Source organism: Apis cerana, linkage group LG7 (genome assembly GCF_029169275.1).
Source record: "Apis cerana isolate GH-2021 linkage group LG7, AcerK_1.0, whole genome shotgun sequence".
NCBI lineage: Eukaryota > Metazoa > Arthropoda > Insecta > Hymenoptera > Apidae > Apis > Apis cerana.
In genome coordinates this window covers 7,476,471-7,496,258 of record NC_083858.1, presented here as the reverse complement: position 1 = coordinate 7,496,258, position 19,788 = coordinate 7,476,471, and the positions used below count along the sequence as shown (strand labels likewise).

At 29.0% G+C, this 19,788-nt stretch overlaps 1 protein-coding gene across 14 annotated transcripts in view; it reads right to left on the bottom strand.

Moving 5' to 3' along the window:
* LOC107993186 (acetylcholine receptor subunit alpha-like) overlaps nt 1–19,788 on the bottom strand; it is a 251,829-nt gene that overhangs the window by 30,540 nt on the left and 201,501 nt on the right. For all 14 annotated transcript variants that reach the window (XM_028664495.2, XM_028664489.2, XM_017049480.3 and 11 more), the window contains one exon: nt 17,737–17,873. In XM_028664495.2, the coding sequence (XP_028520296.2) occupies nt 17,737–17,873 (137 nt within the window). The remainder of the gene's footprint in view (nt 1–17,736; nt 17,874–19,788) is intronic.

Genomic DNA, 19,788 nt, shown 5'->3' with positions numbered 1-19,788 from the left:
TATTATATCATATAATATACGAAAAATTAAAATCTAGTATATTAAATAATTTTTAAATGTCGATAAAACGTGTCAAAATTATTGAATGATATACAAAGTATATGATATATCGTTACATGTATATTATCTAAATTTATTCGAAATATTGATATTATTCGATAATTATTTATAATAATATTTGAATTTTTCCATTCATCATATTCCATCATATTTTCAATAAACAATTGCTGCTTTTGCACTTTGACGAGATTTATGGAATGATTATTTAATACTCGAATACATATATGTAAAATTAAGATAGTTTTAATAATTTTCTCAATTTTTTACTTTTTCCAATTTCCTTTCTTTTCCTATTTCATACCATAATTGTTCAATTATAATATAAAAATAGATAAAAATATAATATAAATAAAATAAATTAGCAAATGTGAAAGATAAATTGATTAAAAAAAATTTCATCGAAACTAAGTAAGGTTAGAAGATGTTTGTAAAAGCCTTTTCCCCCTTTGAAACGCCATTATCATCATTATCGAGAAATTGTCAAAGACGGTCGATTGAAATTGCTCGAACGAATTCCTTCTATTATCTGAACGATCGATCGAATGCATAGTAGCGTCTAAGAATTCACTTTCTAGTTTTTTTAATTTTATCAAAGAAAACGATAATTGTTCTTTGAATTACATCCTTCAGCATTTTGATTATTACATTTTCTTTTCGTACTATTTAAGAAATAATAAAAATGTGTCGAATTTATTAAATGATAAGAACATGTAAAATATTTCAATTAATAGTATTATATTTAAATATAAAAATACTGATAAATAACAGTAAGAGAAGTAAGTTGTGTATTCGATAAAAAATATTTTGTGTCAAACGCAATAATAAAATATTCTTTAAAAAAATATATTTTTAAAAAGTATGATATAAATATATCAATAGAAAGAAAAAGAAAATTTAAATTCTTACTAAACGTATTTCTTTTATTAAGATTTTTGTTGATCAAATATTTTTTCCAATAATATATAAAAATTTATATTATTCCTTTTAAAAGAAATTTAAAAACAAAAAAGAAGTAGTATTTTATTAGTATACTAAATACGTATAATAATTAAAAAAAAATATTAATAATAAAATTTTATATCATACATAATTATTTTCTTTTCCTTCTTACAAGGAGATACATTACAACTTTCAAAGAAAGACTTCCTTTGAAATATTTATATACCAAATATATTAAGATTTTGTTACAAGATGTCCCTGTACTCTTTCATTTCGTTATACGTTCATTCGTGAAGCCGGTATGGAATAATTAATATCTCACTTTTAGTATTAATATCGTCATTATATCGTCGCAATGATATTATTTAACGATATTCAATCATCGATTCATTTAATCAATCGAAATTAATTCGATGGACGACTGTTCACAATAGGATCAAGTAAACAAACATTATCAAATTTTGCGCAGAAACAAAAATCCCTATGATTTAATTCGCCATTTCGTTTACGCACGATATAATTACACCAAGGCAATGATATTATCAGTGATATACAAACACGTTATTTATCAGAAAATAATTATTAATCAGATTATTGTACAATTTATCGAGAATAATATTTTAAAGATAGAAAAAATATTAATCGAATTTTGACTACAAAAAAAAATTACTACAAAACGGTTGATTCGACGCACTGAATAAAATTATATAATACGGGACAGAAGTGACGAAAGAGAAGAAAGCACGAAATTCTCTTGTTCAATTTTACGATAGAGCGAAAGCACGTCGAATAATCGCAGATTTTACGCGGAAAGATGTTATTTTCCGCCTGCTAGTCTCTACTTCCTTCCAATCATTCTCTCCGCGTTTCGTGGAAATTAAATTCAATTATTATTCTATGACTTCGGTCCGTTGAACTTTATGGAAATTCAACGCGTATTATTTCCTTAGTCGTCCCACGTTTCACTCATTTCAGATGTTTCGAGAAAACTTAACATACTTGTCTCTGTTGTTTTTTTTTTATTCTATAATTTATCACTGTTGCGCTCCTTTTAATCAAATAACAAATTCAAAGATAGGGATGCGTTTTAATTATTGTAAGTAAAAGAGAGGGATGATAGAACGATATTTTAGATTTGTGTGTTCTTTTTTTAAGCTTGAAAATATGAAAAGATGAAATTTTGTAAGAATAGATACAATTTAATATAAAAATTCCATTAGATATTAATTGTTGTAATTTTTCATTTACACGATAAGTTTAATATATTCATTGTTGAAGTGCAGCTATTATTCTAGACTAGAGAAAAAAGTAATACCAAGTTTTACATTTCTTTTTAAAATCTAATTTAAATTGTTTTAAAGTTTTGCTTAAAGTGTAAGTAAATTAATAAAAATAATATGATAAGAAAAACAATTGAATTAAATAATATATAATAAATATTGTGAATCAATTCTTTGAATTTCCATTATTATAACAAGTAAAAATCACATGTACTTATATAAATCACATGAATAAAGGATTTAATTCATAATTCGCCATATTTATAGAATAATGCATATGCATATTATATCAGAAGTTGCACAAAGAATTATTAAACGTCCAAAAGAAAATAAATTTTGAGATTCTTTACTTATTTTTGATTAAGCTGCATCAACATTGTTCAGCAACATCTGAATTGTCTTTCTTGGCCTCTATTATGAGAAATCCATGTATCAGCATGTTTTGGAAATTTTATTTTATATTTATTTATTTAATTTATTTAATTTATTTAATTTAGAAGAAATATTTATTTTTTCAAACTTCATAACTCATAAAAACTTTCATTTTTAGGTTAAGTTATTTATATCCATTAAAAGAGATTATTCTTCATTTAATTTCATGTTTCTTTGTTTAACTAATTGACAGATGAAATACAAAAATTTTCTATATTCACGATATCAATAAATATCATACTTTTATTTTGTATTTCATACTTGACAATGTATTTTAATCAAATCAAAATATATAGCGATATCCAGTGAGAGATATTCATCATGACAATAGGTTTCAACGAGGAATAGAATTAAATGGAGTATCAAAAGCTGTTGGATACAAATAATATCCAAAAAAAATAACAGAGATAGAAATCGTGCAATTTCTGCCATTGTGTATGTTCCAAAATTTCAATCTTAAATGAAGGAAAGTATAACAGAAATAGAAAGAATGGAAATGCAAAAGCATACACATTTTGGTGCATAAAATTATACGTGTATTCAATAATATGCAGAAAGTACAACAGATGCAGTCTCTGCATGAACTAAAATAAGGAAAAAATAGATATGATCTTGTTTTTCGAGTTATTTTATATTGTTAAAAATCTATTTCATATACAGGGTGTCTCATTGTATCTTTATAGAAATAGAAAATATATTAATCTCATGCATTCTTGTACATCGATGTATTTGCAAAGTAATTGTACTTTTTAAAACTAAATATAATTTTTCTTGTGTAAACTAGTGTTGACAAACTAAACAGTCGATAAGATATTTCAATATTCCGCTATAAAGTTGAGTTTTCGAGCTACGTTTATTAAAGCTTTTGTATTGAAGCCTTATAAGAATCTCGAACGATTTTTCTTCAACACTCAAAGGAAAGATTCTTCTTAAATTGCCGCCTTCGAGAGATGCAGAGAATCTCTTTCTCCGTTCGACAATCACGGAATTATCATCATTAACCGTGCTGGAATTCGTGGTAAGGTTCGTCGTTCGTAATTTGAAATTCGTCGAGTTTCTCGTCTTTGAAGAAAATCGTGTAATCGTTCGAGACTACGAAGTAGATTGTTACATCGGAGCTGGAAAGTTCTCGAGTTTGACAAACTTTCCCGTTCATTGAAATTCTACTCGATCTCTCCTCTGAATCAAATTGTTTGTTTACTTTTTCTCCTTGCAAGAAGATACGTACATTTAAATGTATATATTATTTTAGGATAATTCGATTAGTATTTAGTTTTTTACTAGTGATTTACTTTACATTAATAATTCCAAACAATCATAATAGATTGACACAATTCACGTAATGTTACGAGTTCAAATAGTGGATTTAGGAAGTCACTGGCACAGATTTATCATAGGTCATTAACTTGTGCACTATAAACTCGGTTGAATTACCTGTGTATAATTGAGTATAATGAATTATGCATATATTAGCTAGATATAGGTGGCTGTCGTTATCAATAATGAAGGAGAATAATATGCGTTACTTAAGATCGATGCATTGACAACAATTGCTTTGAAGAGAAATTGGTTCTAAATTATTCGAGTAAAGCTTGAATTTCTTATTTTTATTTACTTATTTCTTTTTTTCTTTAAATCAGCTCAGTTGGATTATGTCTGAAATAAAAATAAAAAAATAATAAAGTATAACGTGTTATAATATATTTTCAGAATTCTTTTTCACACAGAATATTTCACAAAATTTTGATTCACTTTATCTCATATCCTTCGTCACATGATTTTCGTCTGCAAATCAATTATTTTCTTGCAAAATAAAACTCTTTTATCAAAAAGGAAAATATTAAAAATCTTGAGTGCTTCCAATTTTTCCTCCCTCGAAAGCAAGAATTTTAAGGCGTATGACTATGCATTGGCGTAGACTCGTAAGCAGAATATTAAGGATTTGAGGAAAAAGAAAGAGAATAAACAAAAGAGAATCGATCATTAACAATTATACCGTTTATCAACTATTAAACGTAACATAGCATTGGTATGATCACGTATACAAAGAAGAATTTCAAAGCAAAGCAAACGAACCTTCCCCCCCACGCGTTATTAACAATTAAATCGCTTTATGGGCCTTTAAAAAACGCGTTTAACGCTCCCAATATCGTTTCCACCTAATATAATAATTCGCTTTTCGTTGTCGCGTTACATTCTCTCAGAATTTCAATACGTGCATACATGTATACATATACGGCGAATTTCGGGTTTTCGCAAAAGTGTGCGCGCCAGTTAGGCCGAGTCGGTATCACGACTTGGGAATCGTGCCATGCTTAAATTGGATTCTATTCTCGAAGGGGTAGCCGAGCTAACGGGTTCGCGGTTGGCAAACGGAAGTCTCCTGGCACTTCCTTCGTCTTCGTGGAATTTCCAATCCCTCCTGCAGCGGAGGAGAGAGGGAGAAGGAGGAGGAAGCCGCGATATTTAGAACGATCCTCGTATATAGAATTCAGGATCCGTGGCGGGGTCCGTTGCGCTGGAGCCAGCGGTTTTGGAAACCGCTCCCGACTTGGTGGTATCAACCGGAACCGGCGACTGATGGCGTTGATGGCAACGGGGGATGTGGAAATCTAAACGAGAGTTGCCCCTCCCTCTTTTCGTTTTAATTGCGTGTACGTATGCGCGCACCAAGTGGTACAAAGGGAAATTGATTTTTCGGATACGCACCGAGTGTATCAAGGGGGAGGGTGTATCAATTTGGCGGTGAAATTGAATTTTTCGTTACTCGTTCTCGGCGATTGTCAAAATTATTGGCGGAAAAAATGGATCGATCCGATACTCTTCATCGCGTTGTAATGCTTCTTGTTGCTTTTCGTATGAATAAAAAAAATGGTAACAGCAAGTTGAAGAAATATTCTTTCGAGTCAAAGTTTGTTATTCTCGCGTTGAAAATGTGGAATAAAATTGTTAGGGTAGATTTTAACAAGTAGCAAATCAGGATAAGTGCAGCAAGCATGATCTAATCAGGCAAGTAGAATGGATCGTTTATAATCGTAGAAGTGAACTGGGTCAGTTCTAGTCGTACAAGTAGAATAAACTAGCTTTTACCGGGCAAAGAGAATAAGCCAGTCACGTACTGACAAGTAGAATAGACCAATCATGGCCAGTCGTCCGTGTCTTACGTAAGTTATCGAAATAATAAGAATATATTGAATATATTACTCCAGCAAATCTAAAGCTGTTTAAATTACATCGATTATCCCAACCATTGAGGGAATTACGAATGTTTTGATTAAAAATTGTCTCTTGTTGTCAATTTTACGTATAAAAGATAGAGAGAGAAAAAATGGGTAGTTCGATAAAAGTTTCGAGACTACTGCACAACGAGATAGAGACAGAGTCAATTTTTACGAGCACGTTAAAACCACGACCAAAGTCTATTCCACGATTCTTCCATCAAACTTCTCCTTTTTACGATTACGAAAAGAGTCTCTGGCGGCTGCACGGATATTTCAGTTGTTTCGTTTCCTCTCAGTCAACAATAATCTTGGCAGATAGCGAACAGGAACAGGTTTTTATTACATTTCCGTGATTCGCATTGCTTTGTCTCTCTTTTCCCGTTTTGACGTTTTCTACTTTCTATTATTTTCCTGTTTAAATCGCTGTAGTTTTTTTCCTAGGTTAAATTCTCTCAATAGATATTTATAAACGGAAATTTTATCATCATTTTTATTATAAAAAATTATCAAAGAAGTTATTTTACAAAATTTTTAATTTTTAATTTTTTAGTTTGAACCATTTTATATTCACGCTATCATTTCTTGCTCATGCTTAATAAAGTATAGAGAATACAAAAAATAATAACAAAGTGAATGATTAGAAAGGATGCATCACAATACGCTTCTTCGTAATAAGAAATATCCAAGTTGCATTCAACCATTGCATTCAAAAATTAGAAAAACGAAAGACATTTCCACGTATCCAGACAAGTGAAAAGAGTAGATAGACACATTTTTGACTCATATACCTTCATATACTTCTCGGTCATGTCGATATCCTCTCGTTACTTTCAGCTTGAGCTATGCCATCGCGGCCTGGCACGAAGAAGACCCGGATAAAACACATCGCTGCGCTTTGTTTATGCAGTGTGTGTGTGTAATGCAACGTGGCGAGAAATTAAATTGCGAAAACTCGTTAGAAGGGATGAATTATCATTTACATTCTGGGAATTTTAGGATAGGCGTTTTCCAGCCTCGCGTGTTAAAACGTTCGTGTTCATTCCTGCAACCGTTGCGCCGCTCACGGAGACCGTTGAACAATGCAGTAATCAGAGCGATCTCCCAGGAACGTGAGCAGAGTATTTAACGCTAATATGTACGTACGCGCGTTAAACGAACGACTCGTGAACGTAGTCGCGAAACATTCTCCGATCAAGCCTCTATTTATTATGCGGGGCATTCGAGGGATAAATTATTCCTACGATACGATGGTGATTTTGTTTTGTTTTAAATATTATATCCCTTTAACGTTTGAAACTTGTTTATTCGAGAAATTTTGTGTAGAAGGAAAAGTGTTCTCCTTTTTCTTCTTTTATTTTCAGCCAAATTCGATTCGAATTATTTTATCCATTGTGTGAATAAATTATAATTTTTTTCGATAAAAAATTTATCATGTTACTTGTTTGTTCGAGCTCGATCACGACACATATCTATCGCTACCGCTTTGGTACAAGTCTAAGAAGAAAAAGAGAAAAGAAAAATGTTTTTGAAATTAAGAATCGCAAGAATTTATAGTTAATTCAAGATTTCAAAACATTTTTAAAACACTCTGTATAATATAAAAAAAAAATTTCTATCATTATCGAAGAATTCATTATCCCGTGGATTAATGAAATAGAAAATTGCTCTTCAACGCCGCGTGTATACAGGGTGTTAAAGAACAAAGTCCAAGATTTTAAGAGCTTATATTACTCACAAAAACTATTCAAGAAAAAGAAGATAAATTTGTAAATTGATCCTTTCGATTTTTATCGTGATTTATTTATGAACATTTGATATAAAGAAAGATCGATTCAAAGGAATATTGTATCAACATATTTGTCGCTAATGGAAAACGAATATTCTCGATTCAAATCCGTTTATTATTCGTATCGCGTATCATCAATCGCAAAATTAAATCCATTTTCGAAATCCATTGATTTCCAAGAATACGAATTGGATTTTTCCAACTCTACGAGTAGGATCACTGTAAACCTGTTAAATCCTTTTCAACACCCTGCACATCGATTCAATTTCGAATATCGACGTGAAACAATTTTCATTACGAACTCCTCCCAACCCCTAATTTAACCTCGGTTAAAAAAATTCCAGTTAAGTACACAGATTTGCGTTCGATATACGGGTCAGCCGGTCGTCGACATTCCGGAACATTAATTTCAGAAGTGTTTCTATTCACACCCTTGTATAGGTTCATTGGCCCGTAAGGGGCTCTTTTCAAAGGGCGCTGCCTGCCTCGCACGAGAAGGGAAATCTCTTTGAAACTGGCACCGGGCCCCGTTTAATATTAATAGCAGCATTTGCGGCCTCTCGTATGGGCGATATTTAAATAACGAGACGAGCATCGATTCGGCCACCATATTCTTCTTCTTCTTCTTATTACTCTTTGCTTCGTTTTCTTTTCCATTCTTCTTTTCTTTTTTTAAAAGGAATCGTTTAGATATTATCATCCATTATTTTGAAAGTTTGAAAGTTTGAAAGGAAGTAAAATGAAATTTTTATAATAATATTTAAAGCGTGTAATTTCATTTACAATCTTGTCTTTTTGTTACAGTCTCGATATTATATTGCAATAATTTATTTAGATCTCATTCAAAACTAAATAATGCATTACTAATAGTTTATTATCATTTATTTACAAGATTATTAAATTTTAATATATAAAAATTATTATTTAAAAAAATCTTTTATCTCTTTTTATATGCAGCTAAATATATAAATAAAATCTGCGGTTTCTATATGTAATTTCACGAGAAAATCTGATATTTTTGAAAAAAATCTTAAAATTCTGTTATTTTTATTAAAATAATCGTTCTTTTTTTATCTCATTTTATTGTACTCATTTTAATAAAAATAAGTTTATAAAATCGTATATTTCTCATTAATATCATGATTCTAATTAATTAACTTTAATTAACTTTAAACATTTCAAATTTTTTGGCATAATTTCTCAATTAGAAAAAAGAAAAATCCAAATATTTAAAAAATGCGATAGAATATTTTATATTTTTTTTTAACGAAAATATATATAAATTGTAATAATTTTTATTTTAATTAAATAAATTTATTTTGTACAAAACTATTACAATTTTAAACATCATCGCGCCACAGAAAGCACCACAATTAATTTCCAGACAATTTAATATCACTACTTTGCATCTTTATTTTAAAATATTTTTCATAATTTAGAAAATTCCACCCTACTTACGAAACGTTGTAAGTAGATTACAGATTTTCACGAATTCACGAAAAATATAAATGTGCAAAAATCTAGAATGCACATAACATGAAAAAAAGGCGCAAAAATTTAAAAAATATTTTAAAAAAATTTGATCTGGCATAAACATTCTCATTCTTATAATTATTATAAATTAAAATTCGTCAATAAGGTTAAATAAAAATGTTAAAAATTTTGTCATAATTTGTAAATTTCATATATCGTCATATTTGAATTACATCTCTGAAAAGATATGTTTATGTAAGCAAAAGTGTTATACGAATATAAGAGTGTACACTCGTTTATTGTTTCCACTTTTATAATTGAAATTCCGAACAATAAACTTTCAGTGAATTTAATGCTCGCCAATACGATTCCACTAAAAAGCGTTATAATGAGAGCAATGTGGTTTACCTTATAATGGCACGGCATTGTACCGTATAAAATTTATTTCTGCTGTTTGCGTTAATAAAGCACAATTGGGAAAGAAACGCACACACAAGTTATATTAGAAATTTGAATTATTATCAAATGAAGCTTTTTCACACGAAAACGATTTTCTTAAACTTTATGGAAGATATTACATTCGTATTAAGAAATTTGTTAAAAATTATAAAATAGCCAATTTTAAATTTCATTCAATCTTTTTTGGATTTAAAGAGCTTTATCCAATTATTGCTAATCATAAATAGATTAATAAATTGTTTCTTTTGCTTTATATTGAAACACGTATTTTAGACAAATATTATTCAACTAATTTTTCAATATTCAATAATTTTAGAAGCTGTAGATTAATTAATTCAATATTGAATTATAATCGAATGAAATTTCTTTTTATAATATATCACAAAAAAGTAATGTTCTTGAAAATGGACATCTAAATTTAACTATAATAATAATAAAACAAACACAAATAAATGAACGATAGACGTTATACTGTTTCAAAAATTACTTTGATTATTTATTAATCTTTAACTAATAGATCTAACCAATTCTTTCCTATTTGATTCAAACAAATAAATTGTTTAACAAATTTAAGAAATTTAAAAATGCTTCGAATCAAAGAATAAAATGATTGAAAATATCCAAATTTAACTATAATAATAAAGCAAACACGAGTAAAATGATTTTTAAACTCTTTCAAACAATTAAATGAACAGTTATACTGTTTCAAAAATTACTTTGATAGAAGAAGATTAAAAACCTGATTATTTATCAATCTAATCTTTCTCTATGATTCAAACAAATAAATTGTTTAACAAATTTAAGAAATTTAAAAATGCTTCGAATCAAAGAATAAAATGGATATCTAAATTTAACTATAATAATAATAAAGCAAACACAAATAAATGAATGATAGACGTCATATTGTTTCAAAAATTGAACGTCATACTGTTTCAAAATTACTTTGATAGATAAAAAACCTGATTATTTATTAATCTTTAACTAATAGATCTAACCAATTCTTTCCTATTTGATTCAAACAAATAAATTGTTTAACAAATTTAAGAAATTTAAAAATGCTTCGAATCAAAGAATAAAATGGATATCTAAATTTAACTATAATAATAATAAAGCAAACACAAATAAATGAATGATAGACGTCATATTGTTTCAAAAATTATTTTGATAGAGGAAGATGAAAAATCTGATTATTTATCCCTATCAATCTTTAACTAATAGATCCAACTAATCCTCCCCTATCTGATTCAAACAAATAAATTGTTTAACAAGACAAATTTAAGAAATTTAAAAATGCTTCGAATCAAAGAATAAAATGATTGAAAATATCCAAATTTAACTATAATAATAATAAAGCAAACACTTGTAAAATGATTTTTAAATTCTTTCAAACAATTAAACAAGCGATACAGACGTTTCAAATAAACAAATTGCTTACGCAAGCAAATTTTAAGAATTTTTAGAAATCCCTCGAATCAAAGAATAGAACTATTAAAAAATACTTACTATCAACCCCTCCAAATTCAAACAACATTTATTTTCTCTAAGCCAAAGAACGTTTTCGAAAAAAATCAAGAAGAAGAAACAGATACAATAACAATTCCTTCCATTTCAACACGAGTGCATCGTTAATTACCGTCAAACTAAACAGGATCTGTAGAGCAATAGAGGCGCGGCTTCATCGTCCCCAGTCATCGAAGCCACGTTTCCATTGGCGTTCGACCGTTTCGGATCAATTCGCGCGGTAAGCACGCGGCAAATGCTCATAAATTTTTTTCCTGCCGCGGCAGACACGGCTTCCGTTTCATTTCCATTGTCTCAGAGCGTGAGCGTAGAAGCGTAACCGGGATGCACGCGCGATCGATCGGCCAGCCCCCATTGTTTCGCTTTAGCGTCGGTATCAGTCGCGAGGGGCGTTCATTATAACGGCATTAAAACGCTTTCTCAAGGGGAAGCGATCCCCAGAGACGGAGAGGAAATTGCAACGAAAGCGACGAATGGACGAAGAAGAGATAAAAAAGAAAAAGAAAATAAAGAACGTTGTGTCAGAGGTGGCACAGTTTCGCGGCGGGGGAAAGGGAGGATGAAACGAGAAATAAATCGTCGGCGGCAAGTTTGAGTTAGGAGTTGAGGGGTTCGACAGAATGATGATAAAACAGCGAGAACAAATAAATAACTAATGTAACGACTAATGTAAAAGATATAGGGTTTAAGAATAACAGAGGAAGAGAAAGAAGATTGGACGATATTAGAAGAGAGCCAAGGAGGAATTTGAAAAAGGAGATGGAGGAGAAAAGAATCCTGTCGGTGGCGAGATAGCGTGCTAAGGATAAAGAGGGCGTAGCTAGCGAGGAGGAAGATGAAAAGCAGACATTTAGCTCCTTCGACGTACGAAGAAGATGGCGAAGAGACGACCTCGAATCGTAAAAGCGGTAAAACAAGACATTAGCTTTATGGAGTGGAAGGCGGAGTGAAAGAAAGGAGGGAGGAAGAGAAAGAGAGTGAGTAACCATGGAGCTGGATCTTCTCCAAACCTACAGAAACTACCGGTCGTGTTTCTCGTTGTTAGAGCCGCTCATACAAAACTAAGATTTTAAAGTCGGCAACAAACTGGCGTAAACTGGGGCGCAACGATTTCTCCGGTTTCCGGTGTTCACTCGTTCGTTATTAACGTTTCAGGACTTTTCAGAGGATTCTATCGTCGTCCTTTATTATTCCCTTTCCATCCTCCTATCTCCCCCAATTTTATCTCTCTTATCGTCCCTTCTTTGTCTCCCGCGACGGATGTTTATTTTACTGCACCCGTAAAAACGGAGGAACACCCGTTCAATGTCCCTGATACACGCAACGAAATAAGCTTTCCCCCGTGATATGAAAACTTTCGTCCCCTTTTTTGCCCAGACGCTTTTAATTTCGTTTCGAAGCGGTCATATCTCCTCTAATCCCTGCGAAATAACTATAAATCATCTCCTCCACTAATTGGTAAACGTGCTGAAAAAAGAAATGGCGAATTGAATTGACGTAAAATTATAATGGCATGGTAAATTATTTGATTTGAAAGAAAATAAATATTTTTTGGTTTCGCTTTCTAACGCAACAATTGTAACATTACAAACGTGATGAAAATCCATGAAAATCCATGATGGCGAATGCACTAGACCAGGACAAGTGATAATAATTGTATGTTTTCATTGGATACATTTAATTCAATTAATAAATTCAAATAATTTGATTTAAAACGTATCGTTTTATTCATTCGTTATAGCAACGAAGAAATTGATTTATCGATGAAAAATAAAATTGGGGGATTTTACGAGCTAATTTTGTTTCGAAAAGGGAGAATATTCATGAGGAAGAGCGATTGATGAATGGGAAGAGAATTAATGAGGAAATTACCGGTTCAGAATTATGCATTGAATTTCTCAATTGTTTAAAGTTGCAACTGAAAATAATTTGCATTGGTATAACATATTTAAAAAAAGTTATCAGATATAAAGAAAAACTTGAAATTATATCCTTGACGACATGTTTCAAGCTCATTGAAATCAATGAATTGATCTCGAATTTGTGTATATTTGATCTTTTCTCTCGAATTGTACTGAATAATATAATTTAATCGATCAAGCAACAAGATATCTTCAAACACTTAATATAATAGATGATAAATTAATGGAAATAATTTGCTTCGAAACAATACAAGTTAATTATCGCATTAACGTTTCGATTTCGAATACACTATTAAAATTTTACGAATTGCGAAGATATAATTATCATTTAAATTACTTATAATTTTGAGAACATTTTTGTGATTTATCGAATCGACCGTGATACATACGTAAATTCCACGGAGCAATTGTGGTCCATGTTCAAATCATGGCTCTGTAAATTACGGCCTGTAATCACCTTTAGGCGGAACTAGCATGAAACTAATCCTAAAACTTGTTTCTGGCTGGATGAGACGCGTTTACTCTATTGCAAGGATAGGGCGTATTTACCCACGTCTGAATTTATAGGTTTCAAAAGTAACAAAATTGAACTTATGTAAAAATAGCGTTATTTATTCGTAATAATTTTTTACTATTATAATATATTCTCAATTTGTGCGATTTGATTGCAATAAAATTAAGAAGAATATATTTGTAATATCCTTTTGTTAATTGTAATGAACGTGTTTTTTAATAAAAACTTTGGAACTAAGGTTAAGAAAAATGGACAAAGTTTATTAATTAATAAGTATCATACCTTTTTTAAAGAATACATAATTTTTAATAAAAATTTCAGTTCCTAATTATTCTCATATAAGATATATCAGTAGTTTCATACGAAGCTTCTTTGCAATTAATAACAAATTGCACGTTAATTAGAATATAAATAATATGTAAAAATTCTTTCAAGATGTATAACACTTGTAACGATTTTTTAAATTTTGAAAATAAAACAAATAGATATATAAAAATTCTAGAGAGATAGAGAAGATCAATGGAATGAGAACGAAAAGAATTTTTCGAATAACCTAATATTTCTGGAATGGAAAATAGTACATATGCGACCTTTAGAACTCGATCATTGACATATCCACGTTGAATTAATATCGGCACTGCACATTATAAACGTTCCACTCCAACTAGCCTGCCTACCTGTTCAGAATAAGGCTCGTATGGTCCATTTGTGTGTGATAACCCAGATCCGAAAACAAAAACCTTTTGTTTGGCGGTTGAATATCACGATGACGCACTTTGATAATCAGGAAGACTTTCGAGAACTTCGATAAGGTGCGAGGAAATGAAACCTCGAATGGTTTCAAATGAAATCGGGCCATTTTTCCTCCCCCACAAATATATGCATATTTACATTTCTTTAATCAAAGCCTTTACTCGTGTATGTACGAAAACGAAGAATTCTTCATATTTTATCAAATATATATATGTATATATTTTTCTTTGCATTTTAACCAGTATTTTTAATCGTGTATTCTTTGGGTTTTTAATTGTATGATGCGAAAATGGAAACAATAAACAAAATGGAATTATTCTAAACATTAGCATCGATATTTCACATGCTATTTTGTTAAATTAAAAATATGACAGAGCATAACAAATTTTTGCTCGTATACACATAAATTCTCTGTAAAATATCCTTTACTACAAATCTTTTTTAACCGAGATAAAGAATCGAAAAACAATATTTCTGAAGTGAATGTAAAAAATAAAAAATAAAAACCATTCCATTTAAAAAAATTAGAAATAGAAAATTTTAAGTCTCATTAAGTTAGGATACGTTCTAGTAATTCATTATTTAATTTAAAAACTATATTAATTTTGGAGAAAACAGGTTAACCACACTTTATAAAATTATTATCATACAAATTGATAAAATCGTATCTTTAAACAGTTTCATTATCGTTCCTTGTTACACGTTCACAAAATGACGAAATTGAAGTTCCATGCTCAGAACGTGGCATGTTTGGTATCTTGTTTAAATATTATACGGTCCAATCGGGATTGAATTCGCTGGGAACAGCGTGCGCATGGAAAGTAGAAAGATCACTGTAAAATCTGGCGTATTTGCCGTGAAAAGTTTTGATTATTCGACGTGAGAACGTCGTGCCATTAAATTGTGTCGAGATACGTACAAATTATTTCGTGTAATTGAGCCAAAGATCTTGAAAGAAGATAATAATAATTTAAATTTTGCAAGGGAAAATTAAATGGTTTCAAATGAGGTATCATATGATGCGTGTGCTGAAGTGAAGAATTATAATTAATCATTTACGAATTTATTATAGTTTTTTTCATTTTAATTAGCTTCTTATATTTCTTTTTCTTACTTTTATTTTCCCAACCTATTTATCTTAAAGATATTAATTATAAAGAAACTTAATTTCGTTAATTTCATGTATGTAATTTGAACAAATACAATATTATTCATTTACATAAATAATTTTTTCCATTAATAAATCACCGACTCAAAGAGATACTCCATTTGCAAAATTTAGAATTTTAAAAAAAATTACAAATGTAAAAATAACTCGCCAAGTAATCAATAATCTCAATATAAGTTCAATGTAATTCGTTTGTATACAAATATAAATAATTTCAAAAGAGCATACTTGAAATCTTTCATTTTCAGATTAGCTCACACATCGTGAGCGATGCATCGAGCTTAATTTGATCTCGTCCACATGAAATTTCGTTTTAGAGAACCATGTCTGGGTCTAATTACGCGTGACGGAATCCGTACATCTGGCGTACGACGAAAAATTTCAATAATAAGGAGGGCGAAGAATCTATGCAGAAGAAAACGTCATAGAATGACGAATGGCGGAAAATCGAAGGGGAAGAACTCGGTCATAAATCCTCCCCTGTAAAGGCAAATGACAATCGTTGTTACGAAGCCCCACCTGTGTGTATTGTTCCTTTCTTACCAAGAGGGAGGAATAATTTTTACGATTTGCATAGTTCTCGTGCGATGCAAATTTGTAATCTTTATTTTACAACGTGTTGTAATTTATATCGCGATGAGAAATGTAATTGCGGTTGTAAAAACAGAGAAACGCGAAAATTAAAACGCAGGAAAGATATACACAGAGATGCATAAAATATAGTAGCTCGCTAAAATTAAAAAAAAAGTTTTTCGAATAATACGTTATAGAGAAATTTATTTTAATTAACTCGAAAATTCTTGACTTTTGTTGATCTTTTTTAAAAGAGTGAAACCAAATCTTTTTATTAAAATTTTGTCTGGGAATTTATTTCATAGATAAGAGTGATAAATTCTGAATATTTATTGTAATTTAAAATTTTTTTCTACTTTACGTTTTTACAGAATTATTTAAAAAAAATATGGAATTGAAATTTTAAACATTCATCACTTTAAAACGATACTGTGACAAAAGAGAAATTTTTTCGTATAATAAATAAATTATTCTTCGCAAATACGTTTCATGAATAATAAAAAATTTCTTGAAACGATCGTTAAGAAATATTCTTGGAAAATTTAGAAATTTTTAACGTTGGACAGATCCTTTTTTTGCGTTCGTAAATTCGAATTTAATCGGTCAAACTTTTTTTCGATAATGTCAATTCAAGTCAAAGAGCTTATTATCTTTGCTCTTGGTAATTTCAAGTTTGATCTTCATCTTAAATATTAAAGCAGACTCCCGTAAGTACTTTGAGCTCTCTTGACCCCTTACGATATCTTCTGTGGACTTCATATCGAATAATGAGTTGCAAAATTCAAACATGACTGTGCAAGAAAATTTCAAAATAATTTCATGCTCGTTAATCCCCTCTCGATTTATTTAACATTTTAAAATAAACACGAAATTTCATTAAGTTGAGGCATAAAACAGACGAAGGAATATAGAATGCAACATTCTATGAAAATTTATTATATATTCGACAATCTCGAAATACATAAAATCGACGATTTAAAGCAAGAAATAAATATTTTTATTAATTCACTATGCTCAACGCTATCGTAAGATCAAGAAATATTTGTTTACTGATAAATTCAGACAGAAATTGACTAGCAACAAAAATGTACTATCACTTGTTTCTTCCCTTTGGTAATTCTAGAATGTTTGTACACGAAATATGTACATACGTACATATAGAAGTTTGCTTCTGATCAAGAAGATGAGCGACAGTTACCATGAGAGTGGGAAAAAGGATGAAATAAATCGAAGATGTATTCATTTTTTTTAAGAGATAAATTTAAATATTTGCAAATCATTATAAATATTAATATTAAATGATATTTATATCGTGTACTCTTTCAGATTGAATAAAATATGATACATCGTATTATCGACATATAATGTACATTTTCTTTTAATCCCAATATTAATTCATTAAAAATTATATCCATTGAGTGAAAATTATAAATATTGTACAAATTGATTTTATATGATGATATTAACAAAAAAAATAGTTAACTCGACATTCGCATCTTCATTTGATCGATTTCAAGCATTTCTTGAAAAACACTTTGGATTTTTTATGCATATTTTTTATGTAGTACACCCGAGAAGTCATCTTCGATAACAGATGGCTATTTGAGTTGCTTCCAATATGTCTGGAACACTTACCTTATCGAAACGAGTATCATGGCGAATATCAGGTACTTTCCAAGCAGCGGCACGACCAGCGACGTAGGTGGAATGATCTCGACGACCAGCAGGAAAAACACGTGAAGACTGATGAGAATGGAAATGGAGAGCGTGACCTGTAACGATGAGTTATTCGATTAAAATTTATCTTATTTGAATTGTCCAACGTTAATTGTGGAAATATTGACAGATTTTTGTAATAATTTTCCATAAAAAGAGATGTTTGTTTTATTACATAAGTACAGTGAAATACTATTTTTAAGAAAAGTACGAAGTAATATTATGTATTATATATAAAATAAATTAAACTATTATTTTTCTCTCTTTTCACGAAGTAGGTCGTTCAATATTATTTTATATTTAGAGTTAAAAAGAAAAATTTGTTTACAAAAGTTGTATGGTAAATAGAAGGTAATCATATGGGAGTAATTTTTTTTTATAGATAGAGAGTTTTTATAGGTTTCAAAGTTCATTTTTTTATATTCATTTTTCTATTTTTAGTTAAACAGCAAATGTTTATACGATAATTTCATTATTCGAAGCGAATTTTGCCATAATTTTCATTGATAATTTTGAATTAAAAAGGGAAAATGAAATTCTCATTTACCAAGAATATCAATTATTAATTAAGGTATTCAGTGTTATATAGATAGTGAATATTTTTTCATACATTTATTGCTATGATATTATTAGATTTATTTTTTTATTTGTTGCCAAATAATTGATTTCACTGATTATTAGAAATCATTGACTAGATTAAACTCCTGTTATTTTATTAATAATAGAGAAACATAATATTTAAAATAAATAAAGAAATTTTGGTATTTTCGAAAATTCTTCACTCACAAAAAAAAGATTATTTTAGTCTCATGGCTCCCTTTCTACCATGTAATTTTTTGTAAACAAAGTTTCTTCGTGATTCTAAAAATAACGGAGATATTCAAGATGATCAGAATTATTGCCCCACTTTGCATATATTAATCAATATTTAATGTTATAATCACTATTTATATAAGTATTTATTTCGTTTATATTTTAAATATTTATTAATTAAAAATAATAATTAGATTTATATTAATGTTATCTATTACTTTTATATTGTCTTGATATTAATATAATATGAAAATATTAATATCTGAAACAAAAATTACAATTTAAACTATTCAATATATAATAAGTATATTGAAAAATATAAATATAAGATATAATATTGTTTCCTAAATTATGTTTCTAGCATAATGTTTTTAAAGACAAAATATTTATTATACTGATATAACTTATTTCAAGAAAATATCTATTTTTATAATTAAGATAATGTTAGAAATTAATTTAAAAAAAAATATTATAATATTTAACTATTATTATTTATAATTGTGACTTTAGTTTTATTTTTTATAAATAGAATGTATACAAATTGAATATTTAATTTATTTTTCTTTTAAAAAAAATTTTCTCAATTATATCAAGATGAATTTTCATTCTTCTCTTGTTTTATCACAATTCTTCTGACAAGAGACAAATTAAATTTTATTCAAACAAGACATTGCAGATGTAGTGGGCTGGAAAATTTGTATTTGTGATACGAATAAAGAGTATGAAACAGAAATAGAATAAACAGAGGAAACAAAGAAGATGAGATAATGAAGTAAAGTTATTAAAATTACAATTCAATTATTTAGTAAATGAAATTAATATTCGAATAATGTGAAATTATTATTCTATATATTTATATATAATAAATATATTATTGTTTTTTGTATTATAATTCTCAATTTTAATTAGTAGAACCAAAAATTTTATTTACTTAATTTCTAATAAGTAATAAATAAAATGATTATCAATTTTATAACATCAAATAAACAGATAAATAACATAAATTTTAAGTATTTAGAGAATCATTAAGTTACATAAATTTCATATTTATATTTTCAAATGCTATAAATTAATTATATAATTAACTGAATACAACAGCTTGCTGCAGTCGTTTAACTACAGTTGCATTGAAACAATTTCATATTTTCATGTTAAATT